Source organism: Agelaius tricolor, unplaced genomic scaffold, assembly GCF_023055355.1.
Source record: "Agelaius tricolor isolate 1412-34295 unplaced genomic scaffold, bAgeTri1.0.p SCAF_20, whole genome shotgun sequence".
NCBI classification, from domain to species: domain Eukaryota; kingdom Metazoa; phylum Chordata; class Aves; order Passeriformes; family Icteridae; genus Agelaius; species Agelaius tricolor.
This window is the reverse complement of record NW_027269280.1, coordinates 3,708,746-3,724,161: the sequence shown is the minus strand read 5'-3', so window position 1 is coordinate 3,724,161 and position 15,416 is coordinate 3,708,746. Positions and strand designations below refer to the sequence as shown.

The 15,416-nt window shown below is 44.9% G+C and overlaps 1 protein-coding gene across 1 annotated transcript in view; it reads left to right on the top strand.

Moving 5' to 3' along the window:
* Positions 1 to 15,416, top strand: part of NAA25 (N-alpha-acetyltransferase 25, NatB auxiliary subunit) — a 26,660-nt gene extending 11,244 nt beyond the window's left edge. The window contains exons 11-24 of the mRNA XM_071445167.1: positions 193 to 305; positions 2,789 to 2,996; positions 3,484 to 3,570; positions 4,438 to 4,618; positions 5,155 to 5,254; positions 8,785 to 8,936; positions 9,436 to 9,561; positions 9,801 to 10,044; positions 10,222 to 10,345; positions 10,716 to 10,781; positions 11,210 to 11,307; positions 11,525 to 11,635; positions 12,036 to 12,182; positions 12,315 to 15,416. Coding sequence (XP_071301268.1) covers positions 193 to 305; positions 2,789 to 2,996; positions 3,484 to 3,570; positions 4,438 to 4,618; positions 5,155 to 5,254; positions 8,785 to 8,936; positions 9,436 to 9,561; positions 9,801 to 10,044; positions 10,222 to 10,345; positions 10,716 to 10,781; positions 11,210 to 11,307; positions 11,525 to 11,635; positions 12,036 to 12,182; positions 12,315 to 12,437 — 1,880 coding nt within the window. The 3' untranslated portion in view covers positions 12,438 to 15,416. The remainder of the gene's footprint in view (positions 1 to 192; positions 306 to 2,788; positions 2,997 to 3,483; positions 3,571 to 4,437; positions 4,619 to 5,154; positions 5,255 to 8,784; positions 8,937 to 9,435; positions 9,562 to 9,800; positions 10,045 to 10,221; positions 10,346 to 10,715; positions 10,782 to 11,209; positions 11,308 to 11,524; positions 11,636 to 12,035; positions 12,183 to 12,314) is intronic.

The following is a 15,416-nucleotide window of genomic DNA, read 5'->3' as shown; positions in this document are numbered from 1 at the left end:
AATGAAGCTCTTGGGCTTTTTTTAATGTGTCCTTGGTTACCAGAAACGTTGGGGCTCTGTTAAAATCTGCACTAGTGCAGCTCTCTGCTTTCTAAATCACTCTGTGATCATGAACAAAGATTTCTTGTAGTGATTTTACAGATTTCACTTCTACTGGAGGGTGTTAAAAAGGTGACCTGGCCTTTTTCCTAGGTGATCCAGAAGAACTAATGTTCCAGTACTTCAAAAAATTTGGGGACAAGCCCTGCTGTTTTACTGATCTCAAAGTGTTTGTGGATCTCCTCCCACCCAGCCAGTACACAAAGGTAAGGAAATAATCAAGAAGTGGTGGCAGGAACTGCAGTGGTTGTTTGCACTCTGATCCCTTTATCTTAAAATACCTGTGGATCATATTAAAAGACTGGAAACATCAAATTTTTACTTTCTGCTTGAAATTCAGAGAGCTCTTTGTGCTGTAGAAAATATCATGAGCATCTGAACACTTGAGAAGTTTCACTCAGAGGATTTTTACTGGAGGTTTAAAGCTTAAGTTTGATCCTGCAGAGTCTCAGATCTGGTGTTCCTTTGGTTTTTTTATTGCCATTTTTCAAGGTGTCAGGGTGCTTTGAGCTCAAAGTTTGTGTTTAATGGGAAGAAGCTGCCCCCTGATCCCATGCAGGGATGTCACAGATGCTTTGCTTGGCTCTGGCAGTGCCAAAGGGACACAGTGACCCCATTCCAGGGGTCATGGACACACCTATGGCAGTTTTTTCCAGAATCTCTTTCTGAAACAGCTCTCTGGAAAAAGAGTTTCTCTGAAAAGCCCATTTGTGCAGAGTCATGAGCAGCCTGGAGTGACTTCAGCAGCTGGGAATTCTGTCACTCACCCCAGTGTTTGTCTGAGCCATTGTGCCCAGGGATCAGCGCTGGGGAGGGCAGAGAATCCGGGATCAGCCAGAGCCTGGGGATAAAATGTTGGTAAACAAAGCATAGGTAGCGAAGTTCTCTTGGTTTATTGAAGTATTTTTTGATTCCTGATGCCAGCTCTTCTCACAGCCCCACTGCTGATGGGAGCAGTGGCTCTGGCAGGGGTGGATGTTGCTGATGTTTTATGTTTAGAGGTGTGGTTTTAGCCCCCTGGCCAGAGATGTGGCCAGGAGGATACTGAACTCCTGGTCCTGGAAATGGTGATTCCATTGTAAGGGAACCCTGAGGTACTGAACAGGTTTCATCCCAACTTTCCAGGGAGCAAATTCAAAACCAGGAGTGGAAGAATTACATTTAATAACAGTTCAGACTTCAGTTTTGTCACAGTGCTTGTGAAACCATGACTCTGACTTCAAAATTCTCTGTCTGGCCTTAAAACTGCTGCTGATTTTACTGAATATATTCTGGAATGTATATTGTGTCAAACTGATGTATTGGGTGGTGCTCTGGTTGTCCCTGAAGCAGCGTCTGCAGCACTTTAGCTTGGTCAAGGACACGAGGAGCTGAGGAGGTTTGACAAGAGAGTTCCACTTCAGTAGCTGAGATCATGATCTTGTGGGCCACTGACATGTGAGATAGCCCAGAAATAATGGTCAGGACACCAGCCTTGACTTCCTGGAGGTGTAAATTGGACAGTAGAGCCAGTGGTGTGGTTGACCTTGCTCAGCTTGGCAGAGTTTCAGACTGAGGAGATCTGTCAACACAGCATTCATCAAATTCTTTGGGAAAACTGGAATTGGTGTGTGTTGTGCCTGGTGCTGCTCCTGAGCTTTTTGCCTCAGGCTTGCATTTGATGCAGTTCTTCTATGTCAATACCAAGTGTAGTAAAACCAATTCATTGGCTGTAATGCAGGTTTCAGTTTGCAGACAATGTTGGGTTTTAGAGCAAGAAGCTGCTGCCCAGCCCTGTGTATTGTGAGGAGTCTTTTGTCTCCCATTAAAATCAAACAATGAGAAGCTGCTTTTCTTACAGCTTAATTGCAAAAAGGAGTCATTAATCAGAGTCGATGACCTCACTGAGAACTGCACATTACTTCAGAGCTGAGGGAAAATGTAACAGTGCAAAACCATCATTGCTGGAAGTGTGCTGAGAAGCCTGTCAGTAACTAATTATTTTAATTGCATCTCTTACTACCACAAGAGTTAACAGGTGCTTGAACTCCCTGGTGTATCAATGAATTGGAAACCTGCCTCTTGATTTTTCTTCCCTCCATCTGTTTGATGAAACTTAATAAAACCTCAAGCAACTCAAAAGAAAATCTCGAAGGCCGTTCTTGAACCACGGATTCAGTGTGATATCAACATGGATGTTCCCACCTTGCCTTTTTTTGGTTTGATTGGAGGGAGGAAATGCTGCTTCCCCATCATTTGGTGCAACCCTGCAGCCTTTGCCATGGGTGTGGTGGTGTTTGCAGGGGTCCCAGGACAAGGGAAGAGATGAGAATCTTGACTCCGTGGTTCAGAAGGCTGATTTATTATTTTAGGATATATATATTATATTAAAAGAAAATTATATATTAAAACTATACTAAAAGAATAGAAGAAAGGATTTCATCAGAAGGCTAGCAAGGAATAGAAGGGATTGAATGATAATAAAATCTTGTGACTGACCAGAGAGTCCAAGACAGCTGGGCTGTGACTGGCCACTAATTAAAAACAACCACAGGAGACCAATCAAAGATGCACCTGTTGCATTCCACAGCAGCAGATAATCCTTGTTCACATTTCCTTTCTGAGGCTTCTTGGCCTCTCAGGAGAAAAGGTCCTGAGGAAAGGGTTTTCCACAGAACCTGTCTGTGCCACACCGGGGTTTCTCTTGCAGTTCATCCGGCAGCTGCTGGACGTGATCCCGCTGGCGGCGGCGGCCGAGAACGAGGTGGCTCTGCCAGGTGACATCAAGGCCCTGCAGCAGCACCTGTGTGTGGTGCAGCTCTCCAGGCTGCTGGGCATCTACCACGCCATGGAGAAGAAGCAGAAGCTGGCAGTGGTGCGGGAGCTGATGCTCAGATACCACCACGGGTTGGAGTTTGGTGAGGAAAATCTGTGATGCTGATAAAACTCGGCTTTCTCCTTTCTGGTTCTACTCTTCACCTTCCCTGAATTGTGGTTCCTTTAATTTGTTTTTCTTTTCAGCCATGTATCTTAAAGATAAATGAAGCTTTCCAGGGTAGTTCAGATGGTCTGTTTGTACTTTGCAGGATGGCCTGTGCTTTTAAGCAAAGCCAGGTTTTCTCACTGAAGCGCGTAGGACACATTTGTGGTCAGGAGTTATTAATTTGTAAATCTTGCAGCTGTGGGAGTCAGTTCTTCCAGCAGATGTCAATGTTTGAAGTGCCCCAAAGGCACTCAGTGATGTGTGAAGTTGTTTGGATTTTAAGACAATTCTGATTTTATAAATTAAAATGTGCTCTCTGATCGTGGTGCCACTCAGTAACCCCGACTGTGAGATCAGCTAGCAGCAATTAGTAATTAGTCTTAGTAATTCAAGGGTAACTGGTTTTTTTTTTCTCATTTTAGGGAAATCTTGTTTGAAAACTGAATTGCAGTTTTCAGATTATTACTGCCTGCTTGCAGTTCACCTGCTGCTTGATCTGTGGCTGGAAGGTATGTTTCCAAAACTGTGCCTTGCTCCAGTATCTCTGTGGGAGGCTGGGACAGGGAGATTGTGTCCCTGTGGCCAGTGGGTGCCTGGCATGGCTTGTTAGGCCTGGAGCTTCCTGAGTTGTTTTATTTTTTTCAATATGAGGTATTTCAGTAGTCCCTCTGATCAGCTGGTGTTTGCCCTGCATCTCACTGATCTCTATAAACAGATTAATTTTTCTGATTAATTCCTTTTTTCTCTCCCTTGGCACGAGTTCTGCTGACAACTCCTTTCTGATACCAGAAGTGTTTTGAGAGCGTTTCTTTCTCTTCCTGACATACTTTGTCTTTTGGATCCCTTGTTTCTAGACTTGCTGGGACCTGTTCCCTCAATTAAATTTGCCTGTACTCCACCCCTGCTCCTTGTGTTAGTCTCTTATCCCACAGTGTCCAGTGTATATTCCTGGGTGTCCACATGTATATTCCTGCCCTGCCATGTTGTTATCTGTTACACCCTTGTATTTCCCAAGGAAGATTTAGTCTTTAACCTGACTATAAATCCATGGTCAGGTTTCTGGCAGGAAGGTGGATGGGGGCTCTTGAATTCCTGCCTCTTTTGCAATGTGCAAGCTGGAATTCCCAAACAGCCCAGGATTCATCAGGAAAGGTCACTTTGCCTGCAGTGTGCTCTGTGCAGATGTGAGCTAGATATTCCCTGGGAGGGATTTTTTCCCCCAGCACTCCCTCAGGGAGCAGCTGGAGTGCTGGAGCTGCTGTTATTTGGGCACCCTGCAATCCCTGGCAGCGCTCTGAGCCTGCTGTAACGCGGGCCCGGGGAATCGTGCCAGTGCTGTCCCTGCTCACACCTGCCCGTGCTGTGTCTGTCACCAGGTGAAGAGGCAGCTGTGTGGCAGTGCCTGACTCTCTTGGAGGAGGGGCTGTCTCACAGTCCCTCCAATGCTCAGTTTAAGCTGCTGCTCATCCGGATCTACTGCAGGCTCGGCGCCTTCGAGCCCGTCTCGGAGCTCTACTCCAGCCTGGACGCCAAGCACATCCAGCACGACACCATCGGGTGGGTGGTACATACTGAGAATAATCACAATCACTCACTCCTCATCAACCCATCCTGGCAGCTGCAGCACCCCCTGCCACCCAGAATTCAGCACATTGTCACATTTTTGGGTGCTGTTGTGCAAAAGTGTTCTGGGGATTTTGGGAGGCACGTCCACTGCATGCTCCCCCTTTCTCTAGGGTATCTTCCCCCATTGTGATTTTGAGCTGTGTTGGATTTTTTTAGATTAATAATTAATCTGAAGGAAATTGGTGAAATGGCTGGCTGGCTGCCAGTCAGAGCTTGGTGTTCCAGCTTGGGAGCACCAGTGAAAGCCAACACACCCTGGTGTGATTGGGGGGTCTCTCACTGAGCAGCTCGTACACCCTTAACATGAAGAAAGAACTCCAAGCCCTCACATACTGCCTGAAAAAAATTGAGAATTCATTCCACTAAAAGCCTGAACTTGCTGTTAATGCTGTTAAATGTCCAGATGTCTCCTGTGCAGCTGCTTGCCAGGGCAGTGGCTGACGTTTGCCTCGTGCTGTTTGTTGCAGTTATCTCCTGACACGCTACGCCGGCTCCCTGGGCCACTACGCTGCTGCTTCCCAATCCTGCAACTTTGCACTCAGGTTTTTCCACTCCAACCAGAAAGATGTAAGTTGAAAGAAATCCCCTCCATGACCTTGTCACACAGCAAAGTGTCTTTGAGAAGCTTTAGGGCTTTAGAGAAGCCCTGTGCAAGGCTTGTGCAAATGCAGTGGTTTAAAACACAACAAAGAGCAGTAGTAGGTGCAGCTTTGTGGCAAAGGTTGTCTCAACCTGCACTTCCTACTACAAGGATTTGTGAGTTGCTGTTACATGAGGTTTGGCTTCAGCTTCCTTTCTGTTAAAGCCAGTTTTAATGCTCCTCATAAAACAGGTATGATTGCTTTTGAATTAATGTTGGTGATTTTATGCAATAATTGAATGTCCTGTGGAAATAAATGCTGGTGTCATAAATTTGGCATTTTGGAAAGTAAGACAGCAGCCAGTGATGATGGGTCAGGATGGGGATAGCACAGGATGAATCCTTTATCCTACAGTCACTGGAGCTGTGTGTTTTCAGTGCATGGCCAGGGGTGCACTTCACTTTAAAGGGAGTATCCCATTCTGAGTGGGAATATATCCTGTGCATTTGTATTTCACACCCTGGGTGGGCACTGTTGAGAGGTAGGTGAAGATTATTTTTACTTTCTAAGAAACAAAGGTGCAGCCCAGTTTTAAATCTGCCAGTCAGCCGCTGGCTAAGTTGGCTCCAGAGGCCCTGCAGTCACACAATTTGCTCCCCACTGTCCCAGCAATAGATAAAACCACAGGAATTGTCTGTACTGAGCAGTAAAGGTTCTCACACAGAAATCACTCAGAAGCAGCAGCTTGCTCTGTTGGCAGCCCAGGTGTTCCTGTGTACAGGGTGCCCATGGCCATTTCCCTATTTCCCTGTGCCCAGTTCCTGTGAGCTGTGTCTGACACAGTTTTTCTGTTTTCCTGAGGGATGCACATGGATTGTTCAGTGGGATGGGAGCTCACTCTGCTCTGCATCCCTCACTTGCTCATTTTTTTCCTACTTGCTAATAAGTTTTGGATTCCTGGAAGTGAAGCCCTCGATCCAGACACCTTTTTTTTTACTGAGGTGTAACTTTTCAGTCTTGTTTAAAAGTCATTTGGTGGATATTAATGAAAAACATCCCTGGAACCAACTGCCTGAATGAAACCCACGACTGCTGGGTGCCAGGTGGAAAAGTGAACTGAAAAAACTTCTGGATGTGATTCCTCTGCTTGGGAACAGTGTTGTAATGCATCAAGAAATCATCTTTCCATGGAAAACAATCTGAAGTAATTGAGGTGTGGTTCCCTTGGGAAGCAGGTTATTCTCTGGCATGAATGATGTAGTGGATGTGGCAGAGAAGAGTTGGATGTCTCCAGTGGCTGTTGGCAAGAAAACACGACTCGTGTTCCAGAAATCCCAAAAAGGTGTTGCCTTGCTGCTACACCTTCAGATGTTGGGATTTCAAGAGGCCAGCAGTGGTGCAGCAGGAGGACAGAATTCCTCATGTGACAACATGAGGATGGGACTCTGGAATCACTCACATCATACTTTGGAGATGGTGTTGCAGCCAAAGGACCATGAGCTGATGTTGCTCTCGGGTCTCCAAATCTCTCCTGCTCTGGACATTTGCAGTGCTTGTCTCCTTAAGATCCTTTGGATGGGAAATGCCTCAAAAGCTGTTCTTGCAACCAGGAATTGCAAGAGGTGAAGGCTCAGTTCAGGCTGCTGTTCCCTGAGGATGATGGTGTGACAAGAGTGAGGATGAAGAAGGATTCCTTGCCATAAATCATGTCACAAGGTCAGGATCTGCTCCCAGTTTCTGTTCTGCTGTGGTTCTGCTGTGGTTCTGCTGGGGCTGCCCCGTTATGCTCAGGCTCCCACTCAAGCCCCACACTCACATCTGCAGTGTTAAAAGGTGCCTGTCCTTTAAAAGTTCCCTTTTTTACAGATTGCTGCTGCTGCCTGCTCTTCCCTAGGTTGCTGCTGAGATTAGCTGGAATGTCACAGCACAGAGCTGTGTGTGGGACTCTGCCTGGAGCAGGAAGTGTGGGATGTAAATGAAGTCTGGCATAAAAATAGAGCTCCTGAATCAGACTCCTTGCTTTGGATAAATCCATTCTCCTGACTTGCTGAACTTCCCAGCCTGACGTGAATCCTGTGTCGGAGTGATCCCATGAGTAACAGCCGTGTAGGCTGCTGTGCAATCCTGCCACTATTCCTGCTCTGGGAGAGGATGCCAAGGACAGGGAGGAGAGACAGAGAAGGCAGCATTGCTATATTTGGCCAAAACTAAAAAGGCAACTTTATCCTCCTCAAGATAGTCCTCCTTCAGCTATGCAGAATCACCAGTAATCTCTCTAATTTTCTTGTGTCCATCCATCTTTAATCTCTCCAGATACTGCAGGCAAACCACTCCAATGTGTCCTGGGGGGATTTAAAACCCACGTGGATGCAGTTGAATTAAAGCCCATAGTCCCTGACAGTCACCTCTGCAAGGCTGTTGGTATGTTGTTGAATATTTGGCGTATTTTTTTCATTCAGTGCAAATAACCAAATTACTTAAGGGAAAAAAAAAAAAAATAAAGACAACTCCCTAGAGGACATTTCTTGGTTTGGAGGGAAAAAAAAAAAGGGAATTTTGGATCTGTGTGTGTTGCCTTCTGGTCTCTCAGAGCCTTCCAGTCAGGTTGAGCCTGTTAGGACCATATAGAATTCAGTTAAGCAGAAGCCTTTTTTGGTGCCTTTCATCTTCAGTGCAGTTCATAAGTTTGTTCAGAAGAAAATGGTTGATTTGCCAGAATTTCTCAGTTGTGGAGTAATTCTGATGTAAAAACTCAGCTATCACTCATGGCTGGGACCAGAAATGGTTCACTCTGTGTCTACAGTTAGATATTTTCATTAAAACACTGCTTGTCTGGAGTTCCTTCATCATAAAAAATCTCTCTTTTTGGAGATTGCTTGGACTGAAGTGAAGTATTGGCTGCCTGCCTTGTATTGCTGCATTTCATCAGAGAGAAAGCAAAATATCCCATGGACCCTGAGAATTTTCTTTGGTGTTTGTGTCGTGCCATGTACACACTGTGTGATACTGTATTTAAAACTCTAATAAAAAAGAGAAACAAAAAATGTGTGAGTAATTTTTATTTAATCTATGTTGCGGTGATATGTGATGCACATCCAAGTCAGTTCCAGAAAATCTGGGCTATATTTCTTTTGCCTGGAATTATTTCTCACAATGAAATTATGATTTAATTATTTGAATCACGTATCTGAAAGGAAAAGGAAGGGAAAAAAAGCATCTCTTCCCCTTGAAGCATTTCTCATTGTGGTGACAACAATGTGATGTTTCGTGTTGGTTTGGTTGTTAAACCTCACTGCCCATGGAGCAGCTGGGCATTCCCAATTCAAAGCAGCAAAACTGCCTGGGTGACTTGGAGAAAGCAGAAGCACAAACTCCTCCCCAGGGATTGAGGATCTGCCAGGTCCTGCACCTCTGGGCTGATAAAACCCAGAGAAATGCAGTTCCTTGGCAGTGACCTCGTTGGTTGGTGCTAATTTGGGAAGTCACTGAGGAGAGCTGGTGTGTGTTGTGTTGCAGACCTCAGAGTACATCATCCAAGCCTACAAGTACGGGGCGTTCGAGAAGATCCCGGAGTTCATCGCCTTCAGGAACCGCCTGAACTCCTCCCTTCACTTCGCGCAGGTTCGCACCGAGCGGATGCTGCTGGACCTCTTACTTGAAGCAAATATGTGAGTACAGCTCCTGCCAGGGGAAAACTGGGAAAGGGCCAAGAGGGGCCTCTGGGGAGTTGCACCTGCAGAAATTTCAGAGCTGCAGCTCTGCTCCTAAAGCTTCGTTCTGATTTTAATGGTCTCGGGTTGCACCGAGGAGGTTTTAAAAAGTTCCGTTGTGTGGGATGGGTTGTCAGGTGTTGGAATGGGCTGCCCAGGGAAGCAGTGGAGTCACCATGCCTGGAGGTGTTCAGAAAACATGGGGGAGGGCACTGAGGCCATGGTTTAGTAGTGACCAGATTGGTGGTTGGACTTGGTGATCTTAAAGGACTTCTCCAACTTTGGGGACTCTGTGATTCTGATTTGCTGTCCCTTCACATCCTTGTCAGTGCTGTGTGTGTCACACTCCTGACAGAGGGAAGAGCTGAGCAGTGCACAGAACATGATCTGTTAGTGAGCTGCTTTCTCTTTGCAGTGATCAGATGTTTGATTTAGTGCTGCTTGTTCTTACCTACAGATCAACCAGTTTAGAAGAAAGTATAAAGTCCATGAGTCTGAGCCCAGAGGAGGATGACATTCCATGGAAAGATCTGCGTGACAACAGAGACCTGACAGTCTTGTTTAGCTGGGATCCAAAAGACAGGTGAGTAGGAATATCCTCACACATAGCAAAGAAATTCCTTCCAGGGCAATTCCCAGATTTCAGTGTTCCTTGGGCTGGCTGACTTAAGCACCATCCACCGCATCTGGCAGTGCTGCTCTGTTAGGTATTAATTTTTCTGAATTTCTGCCCACTCCTTCCTCATCATACAGAACTGGGGAGCTTTGGGTAGGCTTTTGTGCCTGGAGCATTTGCCTGAAAGCTTTGGTGCCTTTCCCCAGGGACATTTCTGAGGAGCATCGGAAGCTCTCCCTGGAGGAGGAAACGCTGTGGTTGCGAATCCGCTCTTTAACGTTGAGGCTGGTGAGCGGACTCCCGACCCTCGGTCACACCATCCAACCAAAGAACTCTGAAAAGACTGCAGAGAACGGTGTCTCCTCCAAGATCGACACCATCCGAGCCCTGCTGCAGCAGCTGGAAGCAGCGGTGGATTCAGGGAAGAAGTTTCTAGAACAAAAAATCCAGGTACCAGCAAGGCAAAAGCTCTCCCCAAAGGTTGGCCATGAACGCATCGTGCAGGCTGCAGAGTGCATTGAACTGCCCCTGGGTTTGTGTGTGTGACTGACTGGGAGATGTGCCAGGCACTGGGTGGGATGAGGAAAAGCTGCAACACCTTTATCTTTTTCTTTGCTTCTTGCCTAGTATCCTGTCCTTGGCCCTCCTCCTACCCGAATGGCTGGCTTCTTCAGCAGTGGCAGCTGTCAGTGCCAGACTAGCTTGTTTTATCTTGTTAGTGATATTTATGAACTAGATACCAATGGCTTAGGTAAGTGTTTGGGGCAGGGGTTTGACCACGTTGCTGTGGTGGGTGGTGGGAGGGAGCCACATGGCTCTGTTGAGTCTGAAAACTGCTGGGTGTTGGAGGATATGGACTCAAAACTGTTACTTGTGTGTTAATTTTCTGTCTGAAACTAAATTATCTGAGAGCCAGTGCCTTCTTTTAATGTTTTATGTAAGTCTTCATTTTTCTACAGTATATGGTGCTGTAATACTGGCTCCTCTTTGAAAGCAGTTGCATTTACTTTTGAGTACTGACACTAAATTGCATTTAAACGCCCTCTTGAGTTGCTGGAAGCAGAAAACAAGAGAAGTTGTAGCTTATCATTTTTAATTTCTTTTTTTTTTTTTTTTTCCAGAAGATTCAGCAGAAATCCAGGAAAGAATAGGGAGTAGTTTCAAGTCTTTAGTAGAACGCCTGACAGGTAAATGGTACCTCAAGAGCAGACACTGAGGCAGAGCTTCCTGGCTGTGTGAGGGTGGCTCTGGAGTGTCTGCAGGGATGGGCTGTGGTGATGCATCTGCAGACCCTGTGAAAGCTTGAGAACAAGGCTGGGATTGCCCTTGGCTTGTGTGCTGAAGCTGCTGCATGCTCAGAACGTGCTGTGCCCTTCAGAGCATTTATCTGCCAGCCTGGGCAGCTGCTTCTCCTGGTGCTTGGGCCAGGGGGGCTCATCAGGGGCATGGAAATGTTGGTGATGAGCCAGAACTCAGAGGAGATGGGGAGGAGGACTCAGTGGTCAGTGCTCTGACAGTTCTGCACACTGCACTCAGGTGCCTGGTGTACAGAAAATGCACATTTAAGGTGAGCTCCTTCATCCTTCAGTAAGCCATTTTTCTTTTTTCTTTTCAGACTTGTTCAATAAATGTAAAGGTGATTTGATTGAAGTCAGAGATGGCACCTTGAAAACTCATCCAAACCTGTTAGAAAACTTAGTCTTCTTTGTTGAGGTATTTTTTTTTCCTTTGAACACTAGAAATTTGGGAGTGCTGGGAGTAGAAATGTTGGGACTGAAACACAGTGCAAGTTTGATCTCAGACAATCAAGAGAACTCATGAGGGATTTTGTTGCACATTTTAATCATGCTGAGTTTTACCAGGAACACTAAAATGAGTTGAGAAGCCTCCTCTAAAAGGAACTTAGAACATATTTTTACCTTTCTTCCAGACGATCTCCATTGCCCTGTGGGTATCGAGTTACTGTGACAGCGTCCTCCGACCTTTTAAATCCAACCTGCAAAAAAAGAAGAAGAAAAAAAAAGAAAGCAGTGTAGCAATGGTACAAACCATGTTTCTTTCTCTCTTCCCCCACCCCTAATCACAGTTTATTGATTCTGAAGGAAAAATCAGGGTAGATAACATGAACTGGTTTTCATAAACTTGTGGATATTGGTGTGGGTAATGGTTACTTGGGGCTAATTCTTGCTGTTTAAAATCAGTGACATGTCATATCTGTGACACCATGTGACAGTTTTTTAATGAGAAATACAGTTTAGAGTGTCATTGACCTTCCTGCCTGGAATGTACCACAGTAAACTCCTCAGCAGGGAGTGTTTATCTGGGGAGCTAAATTACAGCTTAGCACTGGTGGGAAGAAGAGAATTGTGTATTACAAAGTGAGTTATAAAATGGACATTAATATGTGTTTATAAATTCAAGACCTGTGTTTGTTTTTGTAGCCACCTGTATTTACCCATTTCCTGGATTATGTAACTGAACTCCAGACATTAACTTCCAATGTAATAGATCATATCAAAGGGCTTGAAATCATTCTGACTGCACTAAAACTTGAAGAGCTGTCCCTCAAGGACACTCTGCTTTTACAGGTAAGAGATTCCCTGGGCAAACACCGTGCTCCTCAGGAATTTCCTTCTGCTGCTTGAGATGTTGGAGAAGGTTTAAAAGGGGGATTTAAACATTGGCTGTGAAGTGAGTGATTTCTCTTTTGCACTTTGCAGGAAGAAAAAAAGTTTACAAAGACTGTGCAAGGGAAGGTCCAGAGCAGTTACCATCACTCAGTTCAGGAAATTGGAGAGCTGCTGAAAAAGAGACTTGATACCATTAAAAAACTAAAGATTTGAGCAATGCATCCCTGACAGACTCCACAGGGGAGTGACACCAGAGTCCCAGACAGAAGCAACATCCACTCTACCATCACTTAAATCCAGAACTTCCTCATAATGCATGAAGGACTTAAAATCATGAAACAATTTTTTTAGGTATTACAGATGTATTGAGCTGATTTAAATTATTGTACATAAAAGAAGCAGGGACCCTTCCTGGGGTTTGACCACTTTTTATACATGTTCATAAGCATATTGCAACAGGAGAAAAGTCACTTTCTTCCCTTTTGATCTCTAGAACCAACTGGAGATGGTCTTTAGAAGCAGCAATAGCAATCCAGTGTAAAGCATCTATCTCCAAGGATATTTTCATCACCATACAGTGTTCATAACTTTTGTATGGTCCTTGCCTTAGAAATGCAGGAATTGTAGATGTCCACGTTCAGCCACCTCTGATGAACTGATCTGGCTTGGAGCTGCCTGTTTGGTCTGCAAACCACCTGGTCCCTGCTGCCAGAATTCCATGTGTTGGTCCATCAGGGAGAGGTGAGGCCTCCATGGTGGGCTGGGAATCATCCGGAGCTGGGGCAGGATCCTCCAGGGAGGAGGTGTCTGTGCACAACTCGGGAAAAAAACTGCAAATGTGATGAGGAGCAAACTTCAGAGAGAGAGAGAGATGGGAATGGGAATGGGAATGGGTGTTTCAGCAAAAAAAAAAAAAGACAAAAAGAGAGACCTTGTAAATAATGGCTGCAGTGAAGTGTGACACTGCGCTGGTATCATGTCAGTTTAATGTCAAACAGCAACGTCATGACTTTTAAAAAGTGTATTTAGATTACTGAAACTTTAAGACTTCAATATTTTAATAGAAATGGAATCCTATTGGCTTTGGTTTTAAGTTGGCAGAGGTAACTTTTGCTTCCGCTGTGGTCTGAGGCTGAGATCCTTTTTGTACCTGTCTGCTTGCTTCTTGCAGTTGAACTTTGATTATCCAAGCACTGGCCCATGAAGCTTTCTGTTAGAAAGTGTGACCATATCATCTGCTCCCACAGAATCTGTATTTCTGCTGGGTTTTTTTCATGTTCAAAGAGCAATGCAGCCTAAAATTGATAGGCAAAAAAAAAAAAAAAGTTCATGTACCTGCAATACAAGGGACAGGTCAGACCCAACAGATTCCTCATCTCCTGGTTTAGAGCCACAGGTATCTGAGTCTAGATTTAAAGTTTGAAGAGAGCTTGACTGCCTTTGTCATCTCCTCTGTTTTGTTAGTAATGCTAGAATGTTGATGAGAGTATTTTTTTAATAAATCCCCTGTATTAAAAAAAAAAAAAGTCCCATAGCTGCTCTTGCTGGATTTAGTTTGGCTTTGCCCCATCCTGAAAGGGAAAGAAGAATGTCTGCAGGTTGTCAAATTGTAAAGGATGTCCTGATGGTTAAATCACAATGTCTGGTAAGTGCTCTGGGCTGGAGGAATACCAAAATGTGTTAAGTCTGTTTTATAGTAATACTTCTACTGAAAAAAAAAAAAGGAAGAAAAAAAAAAAAAAAAAAAGAAACAGAACTGTCATGTTGTATAGAAATATCACTTTTGAAAGGAGGGTGTGCTCCTTAAATGAAAGCAAGGCCGGTGAGTGAAGGTGATGCTGTCAGGTGTGTAGGGTGAGTGAAAACCACCCCAGTGCTGGGGTGGGGCAGCTCAGAACAGCCCTGAGCCAGACACAGGCACTGCCCTTCCAGTCAGGGCACAGTGGCACCGCTGCTGTCCCTGTCCCCTGCCCTGAGCGCAGAGGCCTTTGCACAAAAACAGCAAAGGTGACACAGGGGACAGTCCCAGGGCTGATCCAGGCTGGAGTTTCCTTCCTCTGCTGCTACACCAGGTTGAACTCAGTCGTATCAATAAGCAATGGTGACAATGTAAGTGAGGTTTAAGATTAAGAGAACCAAGCATTTAAAATCCTCCTGTGTGCCTGAAAGCAGAAGCTGGGTTAAAAAATGGTTTCCTGCATCCCTTGAGAGCAGAACTGAAACTGTGGGGGGGACTTGGTGTCATCTGAGGCAGGGGCTGGGACAGGATGGAGCCGTGGCTCTCTCACTTCCAGCACAGGGAATTCTGACTGTTCTCAGTGCCAGCTGCTGCTCTCCTGCCACTTCCAGCCACTGGGAACGACAACCTTGGCAAACACAGAACTTTGGGGCTCCCCAGTGGTTTCTAAAAGCAGAGGCTGTCTCTTCCCAAGCTGTAGTTTCTCTAGGAGGAAACAGTGTACAAAAATGACTCCGTACTCACTGACTGGGGGCTTGGTTGAGGGAGAGTTTCTCTCCCCCTATAAATTGTGTACAGTTAAATATATTATATATTTCTTATGAAAGAGCATTTCCCCTCCAGAATATGTCCCACACGGACCTGGTAAGAAATTCAAGCTATAACCCATTGCTGCTGTTCCCCTTTTTTCCACTCTTAGGATTTGTTTTTGTTGGTTTCGGATTTTCTTTGGGTGATGAATTGAAAAACATACCTAGAAGAAGCTACCAAGACTACTGTTTACAGACTGAAAAATTACTGCTTTTATACTACTGGGATCATGAGCCACGATCCTTTTACAGATTTCCTCAACTCCTCTTGGCTTAAAATCAGTGTCTGATGTAGATAAAGGTTGGAAATCTCCTACTCTGCTTTGTCTACACACAGGACAAACTGTACAATGCTTGTTTGTGTTGTCCATCATTTTTGTACTTTTTAACTGTTCAAAAATTGCATTTATATTTTGCAATCCTTGATAATCATGACTTTATTTTAACGGCTAGTAAACTTAGGGATTCTTTTTTTGTTGTATTTGCAGCCTTATCTGAACTTTCTCTTCCTTGATTATTGTTAATTTATGACTGTAGGAGATATGTACGCCTCAGCCTTCTACGGACTTAAGTGACACAGCTGCAACTGAACTGCTTTAAACTGGATGGGTTTATAATTTATATAAAAGTCAGTTTCGTTACAAA